The following is a 16,724-nucleotide window of genomic DNA, read 5'->3' as shown; positions in this document are numbered from 1 at the left end:
AAGCTGGTAGTCTCATAGTTCACAAAACATTTCTGCAGCTTCACAGCAAGCATTTTCCTGAACAACTGACCTGTTTTAAAACATAGAAAAGAAGATAAAGATATAGAATATTACAGTAAAGTATAACAATCTATTACTGTACAGTATGTGAACTAGCCACTATTGATACAGGCTCTTCTGTCTTGACGATGGGGCCACATGGCCTCACTACATCACATTCATTATCCTCTCTTGCAATGAACCGAGGGAAAAATCTTCTTGCATGCCATCCAACCTTGACATTCCTCTGCACCTGTTTCTCACTCTCATCTGCCTCAGACCTCTTCAATCCATGTTGGCAAAGAACAACACAGCCGCTGCACTTTTTAAGGCCTGCAGACTGATTGCTCATTGAAGATTTGTGTTTAGGCGTGTCAAACAGGTGCTTTAGTGATTTCATACTGATGTAGGTAGTTTCTAATAGTTAGGATCAGATGGTTTCTGTTTGGTTACCATAACTAAAACAATGGAGTTTGGACTGCTTGAATGACATCTGTGTTAACTGTTCTGCAAAAGGGTGGGACAATGTGTCAATCCAATGAGAAAGGGTTAACACATCTGCAAGAGGCGTCTTGTGCTCTGCTGAGACAGTGATGATGAAAACCGAGTGGATTCCAGTTTGTTTAAACAGGTCAAAGCAATCAATAAAAACTGTAAATAACAACTTCTTGCAGATCTTGTTCAAAACAGGAAGTGTTGCATATCTCCGCATTGGTGTGGTAGAATGACATGAAACTCAGTATACAACTTCCCCATGAGCTGCTGAGGCCCTGTGCGAAACTGTGGCAGATGACCACAAGGTGGCGCTCTTTAAATGTTAGGGTTAGTATTTTATATTTCAACATCGGTTCGTTGGATTGACACAACACTTGGTATAATTATTGTCAGTGCCCTCCTGAGGAGGTGGTGCTCTGGTGGCAGTCTCATTTAATAATAATAAATAATGGATTGGATTTGTATGGCACTTTTCAAGACACCCAAAGCGCCTGACAGGGTTCCAGGTTCCATTCATTCACACACAGTCATACTGGTGGTGGTAAACTACGATAGTACCCACAGCTGTCCTGGGGCAGACTGACGGAGGCGTGGCTGCCATTCAGCACCTACGGGCCCTCCGACCACCTCAAACATACAGCAGTCAGACACATTCACACGAGGCGAGGTGGGTGAAGTGTCCTGCCCAAGCACACAACAACTGTGACCCAATTGGCACTGTGCCCACAACACTTATGGAAATGCAATTCATAAGTGTGCTATAGAATGGCCCCTGTAACTCACACACCAAAAATGACCAGCAGGTGGTGCTATTTTCAATGAAAAAGTGTTTTTGGCCCATAACTCCCACATAATATGTCGCACATTTTTAAATCTTATATCTATGTGTTCCCTCAGTTCAGCTGAATTGTGATGTAGGCTACACCCCCTTTTTGCTGTACATTTCCATTTTCAAAATTTTGTGCAAATCAGCCAATAGATGGCACTTTTATGGCTAAATGATGAAAGAACAGCTGGAATGTCTTCACTTATGCGTGGACAGGCTTTCTCCACCAGGGGGCAGTGCTTTCGGAGATAGAATTTTCGTTGTACCCCCACAGTACAATGGCAATAAAGGCTATTCTATTCTATTCTATTCTGCCTTGCTAATGGATTCAAACCTCTGTTCAGCAGTCTTTAGGGTCCCACAGTGTAGCCCTCTCATTATTTGTTCTTTATGTAGATTGCAGGGCGTTCTTCTGACTTCAGCGTACATTAATCAATACCAGTGGGAGCAGGCCACCATATTATAAAGGAACAACTTCCTCATCGGAAGATATCGTAGTCTGATGTCTGTCTGCAGCCTCTGATGAAGAGGAGAGCGGTGAACAACATCTTAGCTTACTTTTTAAGGGACTGGGAATCGTTGGTGTTGGGTCTCGCTCTGCCTGGCTTAGCACGCTCCCCCCTCTGGTGGTAGATTGAATTCATGGTAAGTAAGTTACATGGTGCTCCATAAGGTGCCATGACAAAGATAATTATTTGGCTTTTTCGTCAGAGAAATATTACAATTTGCATTCACCCTCTTTGAAGTTCAGTATTGATCATGCCTGAACCTTTCTGTTTCTCTGTAGAATACTGAGGCAGGTTGATCCCAGAGTCTCCTCGGTGGCTCCTCTCTCAGGGCAGAGTGGAAGAAGCAGAGGCCATAGTGAGGAAGGCTGCTAAGATCAACAAAGCTGAGGTCCCTCATGTCATCTTTGAGGAGTACAGAGCGCATGTAAGTCTGCCCTGACTTAAACCATTCAGGACTAGACACACGAGCTAATGCAACATGTCTTTACCAAATGTCATCGCAATCCATCCAGTAGTTGTTGAGATTTAACCAAACTGCTTGTTGACAGAGATTCTTATCTTGCAGGGTGACCAGACAATAAGAAACAGCACCATGTCGTCCACCTGCTGAAGACAAGAATCATCAGAAACACAACTGTGATCATGTAGCTGGTGTGGTGAGTATCCAGTCAGAGGATGTCCAGCACAAACATTAAAACTGTGGGTAGAGTTGTGTGCGCAGATGGCCGATCGTAAAGTTGAGTGTGTTGAAATAAACTGCAACTTTTCACCACACTCAAACATGTTTAAAAAACATATTTGAATTTTTTTTACTTTAGTTCTGTAAAATTGTATAATAAAGTCTATCAGGGAGTTTCAGATGAAGCCACCTGCGCCCTTGGAAAAGACTTTGACTTGTACGCATACGATTCAAACCCAAGAGGAGGAAAAATAATGTCTGGCTGAAATTCAGAAGCTATTTTTTGTTACCTGTTAAAAATTCACCATATTGACCCCATTCCCTCTTCTCTCTTCCCACAGCAACCCATTTGTGATTTTTACTTGAAGCATTATGTTGTTCATCACTGACATCATGTTTCATGTCACGAATGTGCCAGAAACAGTTGTAACAGAAGAGAAAACAGCAATAATAATAATAATAATAATAATAATAATAATAATGATAATAATAATAAGTCCTTAATAGACCACATTCCTAATTCCTTCCTTATTTGCGTGCCACCACCAGATGATGATAACACATCATCACTTCATGTGGCAGAATTAAACATGTTTACTTGGGTCCAACATTTAGATCAGAGCCGAGTCGAGGGTCCACTGCTGGGTGTACATGCACAGTTTAACATTCCTATTGCTCCAAAAAACTGATCATAGCGGGTTTAACTGGAATTTTTGACCAGTGGAAAAGGGGTATATATTAAACTTTTACACTCACAGTGAATAGCAGTACTAAGTCTAATGGCCCTGGTTTGCTACACAAGATCTCCACCATGTCTTAGATACTGAGATTTCCATTCAGATATCACTTTTGTTTGTATCTCTGTCTCCTCAGGTTCACTACGACTACATGAATGAATGACATTAAAGTAATACCGTTACCAAGTATCATTCCTACTGTTTACTGTTTTTACTGTTGTTAAATTAAAGCTTGATTAACTTAAAGCATTCTTGCTTCTTTAAAGGGACAGTGTGTAACGATTTAAGTAATTTATTAACTCAAATCAACGTCTTCGTTCATAAGTAAGTCCTCATTGGTGTACAATTACCTCTGCCAACAATCTGACTTATCCTCCTGAGCGAAGAATTACCGATCTGAATATACACAGCACGGGCGAGCTCTGTGGAGGCCGCCATGTCTTTCCGGTTTTAAAAAAAACTATGGACTGCTGAGAGGGACACAAAGCACTACGTGGTACTACGTAGTAAGGCTAAACGCTGAACGCATACAAACACATTTGTTATCGACCTAAATCTGATCATATATCTGTGTTTTATCGCTGCAGTCTCTTTGATTCTTATCAAATGTGTAGTCAACAGAAATCATATCCAGAACCTTTTACAATGTAGATGGCAATAGGTTTGGTAATAAAGTCCTCTGACACAGTTATGTGTGTTATGAAATGTTCCACTGTTAAATGACACTTCTTAAATGAATGTGGTAAATATGTTTAGCATTTCTTTGATATACAGAGGTGTTCTGCTTCCATCTGTGGTGATCCCGGCAGACTGGGGAAGCATTTATCAGCAGAGAATCCCCCTACAGATCAGCCATTAATGTGGAAAAGTGCTGCCTCAGCTCAACCCGCTGTGGACGGGAAGGGGACTTTACCCTCTGGATGACCGACACACATCGGGAAGCTGTGGACGTGTGTGTGGCTAAGAGAGAGAGAATAGTGAAAGCATACGTCTGATGCTGAGGATTCTTTATGAAGAACCCTTAAGACACACCGGACTGAAGAGACGGAGTCATGAGAGAAGTCTAGCACTTGTCAACATGTCTGCTTGTTAATCCTCAGTGTTGCACCAAGTCTCCCTCTGCCTGTTTATTATTAACTGCACTACAGGTCAGGTAACACCGGGGGGCAGCATCACACTGGGGAGAGTGCAGAACACCTGTACACTTGTTTTCCTGTTTTAGTTTCCTCTCATTCTTCCTAATACTGATAAGAAAGTCTTCATCACTGATGCCATTCTGTGTCCCATTGTGCTTCTTCTGATCCTCAATCAATGAAATATGATAATTCAGAAAAGGACAAAGTGAAATAATGCACAAGGCGTAGTTAGATTGCTTCAGAAAAAGAAAGTCATTATTTAAGGCACACCTTAATAGTTTGCAACTCCATCACATTTGAATACAATGAACACACAGTGACAACTGAAGGACAACAAAACCTAAATAGGGATGAAATTCACAGGTGTGGAACAATAGAATCTTTTAGATTACCTGGTCAACAACATTTCGTCAATGATAATATTTTATACCTTCACTTTTTGCAAATCTGGTGCAAGTTTAGATAATCATTCACAAATCCCCTCTAACTCTGGGCTGTTTAACTATCCCACTATGTCTTACAACTTATACAGGAAATCACCTTTGGATATGTAAAATTACACCAATGTGGACGACAACAACAACAACAACAACATCAACACAAACATTGTATCAATCTTCAATAGAAAAGTGCCAACAGCAATGAACTGAACAGTGAAATTTGTTTTAAATACATTACACGTATCACAGGCTTGAAGGATTGAGCCGTATTGCAGGATAGATAAGATCAACAGAACGACGAGTAGCAATAACGTTACTCACTGGTTGTGAAAAAGCTCCAGGTGTTACTACCTACAGGTGGAGTTTAAAGGTGCAATGTGTAAAAGCCAGCAGCTGAAGGTTGCTCCCAACAATTGTAGGACAGCATGTCACTGCTGCTGACTGTGCTCTGCTGTCACTATCTTTGGCTAGAGCTACTAGCTGCAATTAGCTAAGTGTTTGTTTGAGTTAGCCATGTAGCCGGTGGCCTTGTGGGCTGACAGGAGAGGAGTGAGAGTCCTGCACCAGCAGTGAAGAACTGAGGATTCATTTCAACAGAACCAGAGGGGATCATAAAGGACAAACCAAGATGGTACCGGCAAGTGAGACTTTTTTTAAATGAAGGGTGGTTCATGAGTTAATGGGGCACATAAGTGTGTCCTGGTCTGTTAAATGGAGAGACTTGAATTCAGGTGGTTTACTGTTGTATTCTTTAGAAGAATATTGACTTTATTGCCAATGTGTGAGTTTATTGTGTTTATTAGACCACAGCTTTAATTAAAGCAGCTGTGTGCTATAACTCTAGTGTAAGGCATCCCTCTGCAACCATCGACGGTGGTTTCTTAGACATGATCTTAGCTCTGCAGTGAGATGAGGGATATCGCCTTCCCAAGTGTTTATTGGTTCCTTCGTTGTTGTTCACAACTCTGAATGTGGAAAAAAATGTGAATATCAATCAATACCAGTTGTTTGTTATTCCACTGTTTTATCCAGCTGTTGCCAAATTACTGTTGAATACAATCTGCTGAGAATGTCATCGCACAGTGTTTCTTCTGAGGGAGCAATTGATTGCAAAAACTAATTAGCAGAGTTATCTGGTGGCACATGGGTAATTGGTTGTAGACAATATAAACAGTGGAAGGACATTAAAAATATGACTGAAACAAACTTCAGTGCAGACAGTGACTGAAAAAGAATCTTATCTAGGGCTCAGCTTAATCCTTGTCTATAAAACCATCCCTAAGGAAATAAGTATTCACTCACAGCTTTAGATTTGTTTTTGTTTTTTTCTTCTTCTTTTTTTGCCTCTCTGTGCATAAATTCTACAGTTTGATGAGGAAGCATGTGCAAAGCAAGGTTCAGTGCAGAACATACAACATCTATCGGCTACCTTAGCTACGTTTCATAGCTATAAACCATAAATTTCAAGACCCAGCTGGTTATTTGCAGGTTGAGGCAAAGGTCAGTTCAAAATTTCCGTGTTTGCCAAAAAGAAGAATCATTCACATGGTGTGCCTGAAGCTACAAGCTACAGCAGCTACAGCTGATTTCTTAATCCACTAACCTAAAGCATACGCAAGTGGAGACAACTTGCAGCACAGTTTGCCGTCATCTGCAGCTGATGGACCCCAACTTTTTTACCAAATATAGCAAACCTACCATCTGTGTTAGCTTTGCTAGCAAAGCCTAGCATAATGACCACTACAGCCATGTATCTGCTGCTATTAGAAAGTGAGCCATTCAGGCTGAAGCCTACAGTTCAGCTCTTTAGTTTCTTCTTCTAAGAGGAATCTGTGGTTGCTATCTTATAAACAAAGGCCTCGTTTTACCTTATTAACCTCTCCATTGTGATGTTTTGTTTAAGAGTCATGCTCGTATCTCAAGTCACGCACACGGCATGGAACAAATCCATCCACCCAGCTCCTTAATTTAAGTCAATTTCCTGTTTATATTTAAATAACTGCAATTAACTGGAAAATGCCAAGCTGGGATCAGAAATCTGAGTGTCCCGCTTCAGACGGCAGCAGCACATACAGCGCTCTGCAGTACATCAGACTCTACTTCCTGTAACAGCTGAGCGATGGTGGCATTGTCTCCATTCTGTGAGGGGAGTGGACTCCTCCTCACTTCAGCACGGCGCCCAGAGGAGAGGTCGAGCAGAGCGTAGAGCACCGGGGTGATGCAGGGGGGCACGATGTGAGTGACACTCCGCTCACAGTCATTCTTCTTGGTGACATTAAAGTGAATAGGCTGGCTGAGTCATGGCTGCTGCTCCTGGAGTCTGTTCCACTGCTGCAGTTCTGGAGCGCTTTGATAACGAGTTTTTTTGTGGGTGAAAATGAAATAGTGCATATTGCTGCATTAGTGTTTGTACAGACGCTGTAGTGGTGCAGGAACATTGAGGACCAGATGTGAGTGGGGACAGAATGACAGGTGTCTGGGTGAGAATAGCCGATCTACAAGCTGTGGGCGGGTGAAAGTGATGAGATTGGATCTCAGGTCGTGAGTCCTATCCTGATAAGTAGGCAGCCGGTTCAACGTTGTTGTTCTGTCCATCCTCTATTGCCTTGTTCTTCTCGCTCGTGGACAGCTCAGAGGACTCTGAATCCACTGCTTTCTTTGACCTGTTGGTTGAAGAACACCTCATATTAGTGTTGAACACATGCCAGTACCTACAGAAGCGCGACAGGATGGCTCTATGGAACCAACAACAATGTTTGTGTACACTGTTATGGGTAGAAAACCCTTGCATCATGTAGATGACACATAATTATATTTTCTTTTTAAAATAACATTATTCTAAACTGTCTCATTCATCTAAAATGTGTATTTGTTATTCACCAACATAAAGGTCAGGGGCCTCATTTACCAGTTGGGCCTGAGTTTACTCAAAACGAGCTGTAGGTGTGACCAGAGCTCAGATTTAGTTTTTGGTTTATACAGCCGAACTGTCAGTGGTGCGTTTAAAGATGTATCTTCAAATGTTGTAAACCCGGAAGTGACAACCTGCGACATCATTTTGATTTGTTCTATAAAAAGCCGAATCAGTCAGAGTCAAGATAAAGGATTTACTCGATGCACACTTTTGTTCTCATGCTGACTCATTGACATTCTGCTCGTGTACTTTGTAGCCACGTGTTAGCCGATGTTAGCAAAAAGTATAACAGGTGTTTTGTCAGTGTCCCTTTACTTTAGTCAAGTGATGGAAAAAGTTAGCAGCTAATGTAACTGAGATTTTCAAATGTGTTCCTAACCATGGCTTTAACAGGGCAGACCGCTGCAGGTAACGTTACTGATGTTGTCTTATCGAACTTCATCTAACGCCTCAACCACCTTAAAGCAACATTATGTAGAAATTTGAATTTTGTGTAATTTGGCTCCACTGTGGTAAACAATGACTAACTAACCCTGTAACTGCAGAAACTAAAGACTGACGGACACATTCACTACACGACAACACATGTTAGCATCAAAGTTAAAAAGTTACGTAATGTTGCTTTTATGTGTCATTAATTCATTAAATCACCAATTCATTTTATGTAAAAGACTCATAATTATTTTACTATTTAATTAATTTATTTTATGGTCCTGTGTTGCAGCGCTTTATGAATTTATTTTATCTGTCAAACTCGCCCATCAGAGTCAGTGGGCGGGGCCAACGCACATTTAGTCTAATCCATTGCTTTGGTCTGAAGTCTTGAAACCGAAAAGTCTTTCAAAACATGGCGGCTACGTTGATGGAGGATCCCCATGAACTTTCTATTGTGGGCAAGTTTTTGACATTTTGTCCTGCAGCTCACGCGCTTTATCAACATCGCGGCTGGCGAAATGCTGTAACACTGGACCATGAAATAATTAATAAATACTGAAATAGTTATATATGTTTAGTTTTTTTTTACATAAAATGAATTGGTATTTTAATGAATTACTAAATTACACATTTAATAAATTATTTTATGGTGTATTTATTTTATTTATTTAATCATGGCACTTTTAGTCCTTCATAATTTAGAATAACATTAAATATAGAAAATGAAGAGTTTAATAGTTCTTACAGTTGTACACTTTCCTCAAAGTTAACACTAAGATTCCAGGTACTCCGCAGCGAGATGTAAAGTATCGGTTGAAGAGAATGTTAGAGAGCTAATGGAGCCTCCTTACTTTTCTCTGTTGAAGACGATGAAGTCTCTCTGGACGTTATCCAGTCGCTGCTGCAGCTGACCGTTCTGCAGGAGAGACAGACGGAGCAACAATCAGCGATCACAGTGACACACGACCGTCCTCAAAACTGTTTCTTCTCCTTTAATAAGATGCAAGAGGAAGACGTTGACCTAACTGTAGAGGACACTTGTGCTCTGATGTCTCCACCTGCTCCATGCTCTCATACATATTTGGGCCACTTAATCAAGTGAGAACATCCGACTCTGTCATAGCAGGCTGTTCTCAACAACTGTAGTGCCAAGACAAGTAGACAGGTGCTGTCTCACTCTCCCAAGGAGGCAGTGAGGCCAGACATCATGGAGATACATCATCATTATGACACTGTACTGTGTGTGTGTGTGTGAGAGAGAGAGAGATGGAAATAATGAACAAATGCAGAGAGGTGTTATCATTTGCTTGTTCAAACACCTTCCCTGACAGGTACGGCTGCACGATATGGTCAGTCAGGTGTAACAGACTAGCAAAGGAAGCATCAACAACAAAACTCCAAACTGGACATTCAATGCCACCAAAATGTCCTGACATTTGAGGATTAACTTAACTCAATTCTCCAAACACCCTTCAGTCAGATCAGCCATTAAAGCTGTGAGCCCAGACTTTTGGAAGCCTCCTCAGGAGAGAAATGACTCCCTGCCCAGAGCTGTCGCTCACACTGCCTCAGTGAGGCCATGTACAGGTGCTGTCCCAGCGGGGGGGCAGCGCCCGGCAGGCCCAAAGCCATCAGCTGAGTTAGAGCAGCAAAATAGAGCGAGGACAGGGAGTTGTGTATGTATACTTGAAAAGTGAATGAAGAGAACAGAAGGTGCATTGTGTTGATAATTGTGCGCATGACAGAGGAGGAGAGAGTGAAGAAAACAAGATGCAGGTAAATGACCAGCATACATGTTAATATAATGTGGGATTGTGGTGAAGGGGAACCCGTCGCAGAGGGAAGATCCAGACTGAGTCGGAGGCTGTGAATGCACTCGTATGGAGGTGACGCTGATGAAAGGACAAACAACAAGCAGGCAGACAGAGACAGAGCAGCAGCACTGGCTCTAATCTGTCACACATCAGAGACAGATGAGACGCATGACGGATATGATGGATGAGAACGAGGCATGATGTAGTGTCGCCCTGATGCTGTCATGATGACATATTCTTAGATCTAAAGGCTTGACGCAACCCTCTGCTCACAGGAACCAGGAAAACATTGTATCTGCATTAGTAGCACTGGTCAACAGAGACCAGCGTCTATTGTCAGAGCGCCTGTGACCCAGTTTACGGTTCTCGTAGTGTGTTGTGTGTCAGATGCATTTTAAATCAGTAATATCTCGATTGTGACTTTATGTAAAGACACTTTCGAGCCCAGCCTTTGACAATGAACCGTTTTTAGTAGTTCTCTCACACTTGCCGTGTCCGTCACTGCCTCTCTGTTGTGTGGAACAGACTTTTCTGCAGTCACTGGCTCTTTTGCTTTCCCTCACTCCTCCCTGTGTCGATCATTCAGGGCCTAGCAGATGTGGTGAAGACGCCATGAATGCACGATGCTAAAAGACGTCTCTGGCCTTGCAGAGAGAACGGTAACGAAGCTTCACTTGAGACACTTCACTACTTGTTTCTCTCTGTCTCTCCCATTCTATCTTTATTTGATTAGTTTAAACAGACAGTTCGGAAGCTAATTGCTCCAACTGCTTGATTAAACTTTCAGTTTAATGAGACAAACCAACAGGGAGTGTTCTGCTGGACGGGAGCCTAACAGGGACATTCCTCAGCCAGTCTATCTGGGTTCACTGTCTCTATGTGAGGCGGGGAGAGCTGCTGTCTGTGATGTGACTGCTCATGTGAACTGTCACGTGGGAAATAATGTAACATTTAAACAATGTTAGCACATCAAATCTGCATAATGGACTGCAGAGGAGCAATTCTTCACTACTGGAGTGTAGTGTAAATAATTTTACTGCACATAATGTACATTATCTAAAAAATCCATAAGGAGGATTTCCAGTATTTTACATACATGTAATAAATTATCAACTTACGTGTGTGTGTGTGTGTGTGTGTGTGTCTGTGTGTGTGTGTGTGTGTGTGTGTGTCAATGTATATTGTTCTCACAGCATGAGTCTAATTTTGTGCTGCATATTATCAGTGATTTAATTGAGCTAATGTTGTGCTACGTTATGAGTGTGGCGGGGGCGGCGAGGCCGAGGCAGGGAGATAAAAGATGAGCTTGAAAAAATGGATGAAGAAGGGAACTAATGCTGTTTGGGGATGGGAGAGCGTCGTGCCGACAGCTTTGTGGGAGGAGTCTGAGGACTTGTGAGGAGAAGAGCGAAATGAATAAGCAACAAGAATACAGAGTGGCCTGAATGTGATGGCTAAAAGCAGGCCAGGACAGCAATTAGGCTGAGAAATGCTCCACAGACCACATCAACCACATGCACCACATTGTGCAGCCCAACGGGTCCTTTGTGAATGGATATGGCAAACACAGACTGGTATTTATAGACAGCACAGAGAATATTCTACGTGACACAGAGACACCAGCACACGCTGCCAAATGTAAACACTGAAAGGAAAAATGTGACGTTTAAATATTATTTTTCACAATAATCAGTGGAGGCCAGAAGTCTCAGGCCACATTGAACATTTCCAGTATTGTCAACATTGAAACAATCAGAAAGTTTGAGGATACAGAAAGTAAATGAAACCGTCAGAAGTTGGACGTTCTGTCAGCGTCATATCATGTCCAGACTACAGGGGGCAGTGCACGTTCAGTAACTCCAAAACTGGATTTGCAGAAACTGGTTTTTGTTTTGTGTTTTTCAGTTTCATCCAAAGTACGATCAGGCAGATCAAAGTGACCACATCATCAGAACATCGGCTGGGGCTGTGACATCATCATCAGCGTGAGTGTGGAGACCTGCTATTTCTCAGCAACGTCGAGCAGCTGAAAGTTCGCTCCATGTTTATATTAGAAACCATTTGATCACTGAATGCTTTTTTACGCCCCAGACAAACACGCTCAATTGTCTTCTGTCTGAATGGTTGTGAATAAATATATTAATTTTCTCTGCCATGTAATGAGATAAACACCAATCAGCAAAATGACTGTCAGAGAAGGCTGGTAGTTTGATCATTAATATACCGTATTAGCGTATAGCAAAGTATTGTCCAAACACACAGTACATGTACTTTGCATTTGAAACAAACACAGAGTACATGTGGTGTGTAGGTGTAAACATTTAGAGAAAACAATTCCTTACCAAGAGCTAGATTTTCTGTTTATCATATTTTTTTTTCATAAAACGACCTTTAAAAAGGGACGCTGAGGTTTTTGGAAAGACATGGCAGCGCTCCAGAGAGGAAGTCCAACAGGACACCAACAACAAAGAGAGAAACCCTTAATATTCCCTTCACTATATGGTCTTTGCTGTTTTTAAAGGGGCATTCTCCATTTTCCTGTGAAGGAGCTGTCAAACATTCAGGGAAATGTTAGTCACCTGGGTTTGGTGATTTAATCTAGAAAAGCAACAGAGGAGAACAGGAAGCATCTCCTGTTAGTCTGTCACTTCATCTTCCCCCATAAACAAGTCTGCTGTCATTATTTCATTAGAATAGGAGACATTCTCTTTGTCTGAAGCGGCCAAAGGATGACGAATGTTGTCTGGCTGCACAGTGAGACATCAGTGATCTCCAGACGCAGGCAGGTCTCCACAAGCAGCTGTCAGCTCTCATGAAACATGGCGCACTTTGGGCCGGCTCTGAATTCTTATTACAGGCTGGCAGAGAAGGTGCCAAACAAACGGCTGCTCCTCCATTAGAAAGAGTCCCATAAACTGTTTGTATGTGTGTGTCAGCAATGTACTGTAGGAGCACGGCAGGTCTCATTGTTGGTACAGCACACAGATTAAATCATAACCTGTCTCTAGTTTCCAGAACGTTCATTGTGGCACCTCCCTGTTGTAGTGATCGATCGACTGCTGCACTGTAAGTACGTCTCCTCTGATAAACAGCTGACCGCCCGTTTTAAAGATTCTCTACTAAATAAATTCTCCTCTGTGGCAGGAACATGTTTGAGCTGTTGAACGTGGGCGTCATTGTTTGGATGTCTTACAACTGGTGCTGGTCTGAGAGGATTTCAGTGTCTCAGACAAACGTGATATTCAGGTCAAATCCAATCTGTGTTTATTGAATTTAATACAATGATTTGTTGTTCTTCTCACTGTGTTGCTATTTTTAAAACATGATGTTACATAGAGCAGGGCAGTGAGGTAAACAAATAATCAGACTGTATTTATTTAGATTCACAAAAAGTTGGAATGATTATTCATTATTTAGGGAACCAGATAAAATCATGATGACGTGACGTTTGTTGGGCTTCGTACCAAACCCCTCAGCAGTCACACAGTTTGCCTTCATGATCAAATGACGGCTTCTTGTGATTTTGATGATATTTTGATGTGCAGCCTGTAAACAGATGAAGTCACTGTCATGATCTTTACTCACACGAAGCCATCGTCACCAAACTGAGAAAGCACTATGAAAAGAAGCTGCATGTTTCCCCTGCTGCTTGCTTCAGCTGTAAGGAGCCTACAGAACAATCATTCGCTGCAGTTAGCTTTCAAATCTCCGGAGATTTACTCTTTGCATCTATAAAGTCATAATATTTCCAGAGAGGAGGCAGAACGAAGACTAGTAGTAGATTTGCACATCTGCTACTGTAAGTAAAAATGTAAAATCAAAACCATACCAACAACACAGATGAAACAAAAGAAATGGTTTTGAAGTAAGGGGGGAGGGGTTTCCCTGCAGACATGCAGCTTGTGATCACATTAACCTTTCAGAGCTTTCCTCTCTGTTTTGAATAAACACCCGGAGGAAAACAGCTGATTTCTGTGGATGAGTGAAAGACGGAAAGACCGCAGCTACACTGATTGCTTTTTTTTTTTTTTGCCTTCCCCTAACTGGCAGCAGGCAGGCAGCCCATTTGTTCTGATGGAGTTGAGGGAGGACAGAGCTCTAAAATGTGTCCTCAATGTTCTTAATGGCACTCCAGACGCATTTCAAAGACAAACTAAGGAGCAACTGATCACCTGTAACTGGGCCAACTGGAACCAGCGGTCAGCTTGTGTTGATGAGTGATGATGAGCGCTGAGAGGCAGAGACACGGTCACACTGAACCACTTTCATGGTCGCCACGTGTCTGAACCGCTCACACCAGGCAACTCTCTGTCTTCTTAACAGAACTGTTTGATCCATCGCTGTTACAAAATGCTTTCACCAGACAACTTTCTTTAATCTCTAATCTGTCATGAAGACAGAAACTGAAGTCACACAACGTCTGCAAGGAAACTATTAGATGTTTACTGCGTTACTTACTGGCGTTTCTGCAGACCAACGTACCGTACTGACACCTGTCAGTGTGTTCGCGCTACATGTTTCTGACCTGACTGTCATCTCTGGAGATGGAGGTGACGGCAGTGGACAGTGAGACACCTATTTTTTGACAAGACCTCTGTACAATTTCCAGCCTTGTTTGTGATGACCAGAACAGGTATTTGAGGCCACAACGTGACCTGTTTCGAACCCTGAGAGTTTCTTGTGCCTAAACAGATCGTCACAGCCTCGTCACAGCATGAAGAATCATAAAGTCTCAAAGCTTTTGTTTCACGGTTACATTCATTTTCAAGAAATAGTCCTGTCCTGTGAAAGGTATGGCATCGATTTCTGTGTCACTTCTCGCTTGTGCTTTCATGACAAAACATAGTTCAGTGATGAGACAGACTTCTGATGACGTGTGACCTGCCGCTGATCCGTCATGACAACAAGACAAATGGCAATTTGAAGTATTTGAAAGATGTAAGTAAGTTAAGATGTATAAATGTTCCACTGAGACAAGATAAACCTACATTAAGTTAGAATTTATATTCAAACCTATTTTTTTTTAGGAGCTCTGGTGGTAGACAGAAGTGCACAGCCTCTAAATGATGATCTGTAGAGAAGTTCTTCACTGACTCTTGAACCGTCTACTTCTCTCGAGAGGTCGTCGGAGCGAACCCTTTTGTCATTCTCCTCGAGCCATATGAAGTTCCTGTGTTTGATATGTGGAGTGAGGAGCCGTACCTGTGGGGACCCGTCAGAACCCTGGTCCCTGGTTTTTCTCGCGAGCCTTTTCTTCTTCTTGTGAAGCGGTTTGGACTCCAGGATCATTTCCTCCAGCTCAAACGTGGGGTCACAGTTAAGTCTCCTCTTCTGTAGAGAGCAAGATTTAAAAAAAAGAGATAAATAAAATAACAGATCATTGTGGAACTGCAATGATTTCTCAATCAATCAATAAGTTGCTACTACAAAATCCATTATTCATTTAATTTTCCAGTTTGGTGACAATCGGCCGTAGTTACAGTTTCTGACACCTGATTCCCACCAAACAATGTGCAGTGATTACATCACATGTGTAATTCAGTACAGTGTAGTATTATACAATGTGCTTTAATCAAAATGATGCAATTAAAAATGTCTATTTTAGCTCAAGCTCAGACTCGGACTCAACGCAGACTGACTGCCGGGGAGAGAGGAACAAATGATCAGGGCCGATTCTCCCCGAGTGTGTGAGGGCCTAAAGACCGAGGAGAGCGAATAATTAGATCCAGAGACGCCGTCAATCCCCCATCGATCCTCCGTGTTCTTCCTCTGCTGTGCCAGCCCGGCCGCTGCTCTGCAGTCACTGTAGACTTTGAATTAGATAAAGTCATTTACCCCTTTATTCATCTGCAGCAGTCATTATTCTGCATGTATCATCTGCAGCAGTCATTATTCTGCATGTATTCATCTGCAGCAGTCATTATTCTGCATGTATTCATCTGCAGCAGTCATTATTCTGCATGTATTCATCTGCAGCAGTCATTATTCTGCATGTATTCATCTGCAGCAGTCATTATTCTGCATGTATTGTCATCCGGCTGAACTATCAGCAACAAGACATTTAAAGAGATGAAACTAAATTCCTGAGCAGAAAAATAACTAAAAACTTCCCAGTTACAGACATTTAATGGTGACAATGTGCTGCCACGTGACAGCAAACTGATTATCTTTGTTTTTATACTGTTGAACATTTTAAAAGGCACTTTTTCTGGGATTTTTGTACAGTAAAGATTTAATAGATTAGTCAGGACAACAATTTAATCACTTATAGGTATAATCATTAGTTGCAGTTGGATAAGTTATATCTGCCATTATTATATCTGTGCCCACTGATGAAGAAAGCTACAGTAACAGCTGACACTGCAGAGAAGCACAGCAGACACTTTGCTTCACTTCCGGCTTGGTGGTATTTTTACACGCGAGCTGTCTTTCCGGGTGATGCAGACACCACCTGTGGAGCGGCAGGTACTCGTTCAGTCTGTGTGTTTGAGGCATGCAAACATCTGCTGCACACGCTCAGTGGGAGATCCAGCCGGGCCCAGCAGGGGGTGGTGTCTACAGCTCCACTAGAAAAGATCAGATGAAGAGTGGTAGATCTCTACATCTTGTGTTTCTTGCATCTTTGTCGCCTTCGGGGAAAAGTGGGAGGGAGGCGGGGCTTCAGGGACGGATGGTATTTTTATTCTGAAAGTCCTGCTAC

General features: G+C 42.2%; 1 protein-coding gene and 2 long non-coding RNA genes across 3 annotated transcripts in view; 2 read left to right on the top strand and 1 right to left on the bottom strand.

Annotated features, from left to right (window-relative positions):
- Window positions 1-1,937: 1,937 nt before the first annotated feature.
- LOC115594813 (uncharacterized) lies at window positions 1,938-2,486 on the top strand. The gene is made up of 3 exons (XR_003986560.1): window positions 1,938-2,005; window positions 2,148-2,293; window positions 2,435-2,486. It is a non-coding gene; the product is annotated as an uncharacterized LOC115594813 (long non-coding RNA).
- Window positions 2,487-4,649: 2,163 nt separating this feature from the next.
- stk32a (serine/threonine kinase 32A) overlaps window positions 4,650-16,724 on the bottom strand; it is a 77,013-nt gene continuing 64,938 nt past the window's right edge. Inside the window, exons 12-14 of the mRNA XM_030439049.1 lie at window positions 15,227-15,355; window positions 9,062-9,126; window positions 4,650-7,524 (exon numbers count right to left, since the gene is read on the bottom strand). Coding sequence (XP_030294909.1) covers window positions 7,410-7,524; window positions 9,062-9,126; window positions 15,227-15,355 — 309 coding nt within the window. The 3' untranslated portion in view covers window positions 4,650-7,409. The remainder of the gene's footprint in view (window positions 7,525-9,061; window positions 9,127-15,226; window positions 15,356-16,724) is intronic.
- LOC115594801 (uncharacterized) lies at window positions 11,927-15,865 on the top strand. The gene is made up of 4 exons (XR_003986558.1): window positions 11,927-12,009; window positions 13,033-13,090; window positions 13,169-13,270; window positions 15,630-15,865. It is a non-coding gene; the product is annotated as an uncharacterized LOC115594801 (long non-coding RNA).

The sequence above is a fragment of the Sparus aurata genome, chromosome 13 (genome assembly GCF_900880675.1).
Source record: "Sparus aurata chromosome 13, fSpaAur1.1, whole genome shotgun sequence".
NCBI lineage: Eukaryota > Metazoa > Chordata > Actinopteri > Spariformes > Sparidae > Sparus > Sparus aurata.
This window is presented reverse-complemented; position numbering and strand designations above follow the sequence as displayed.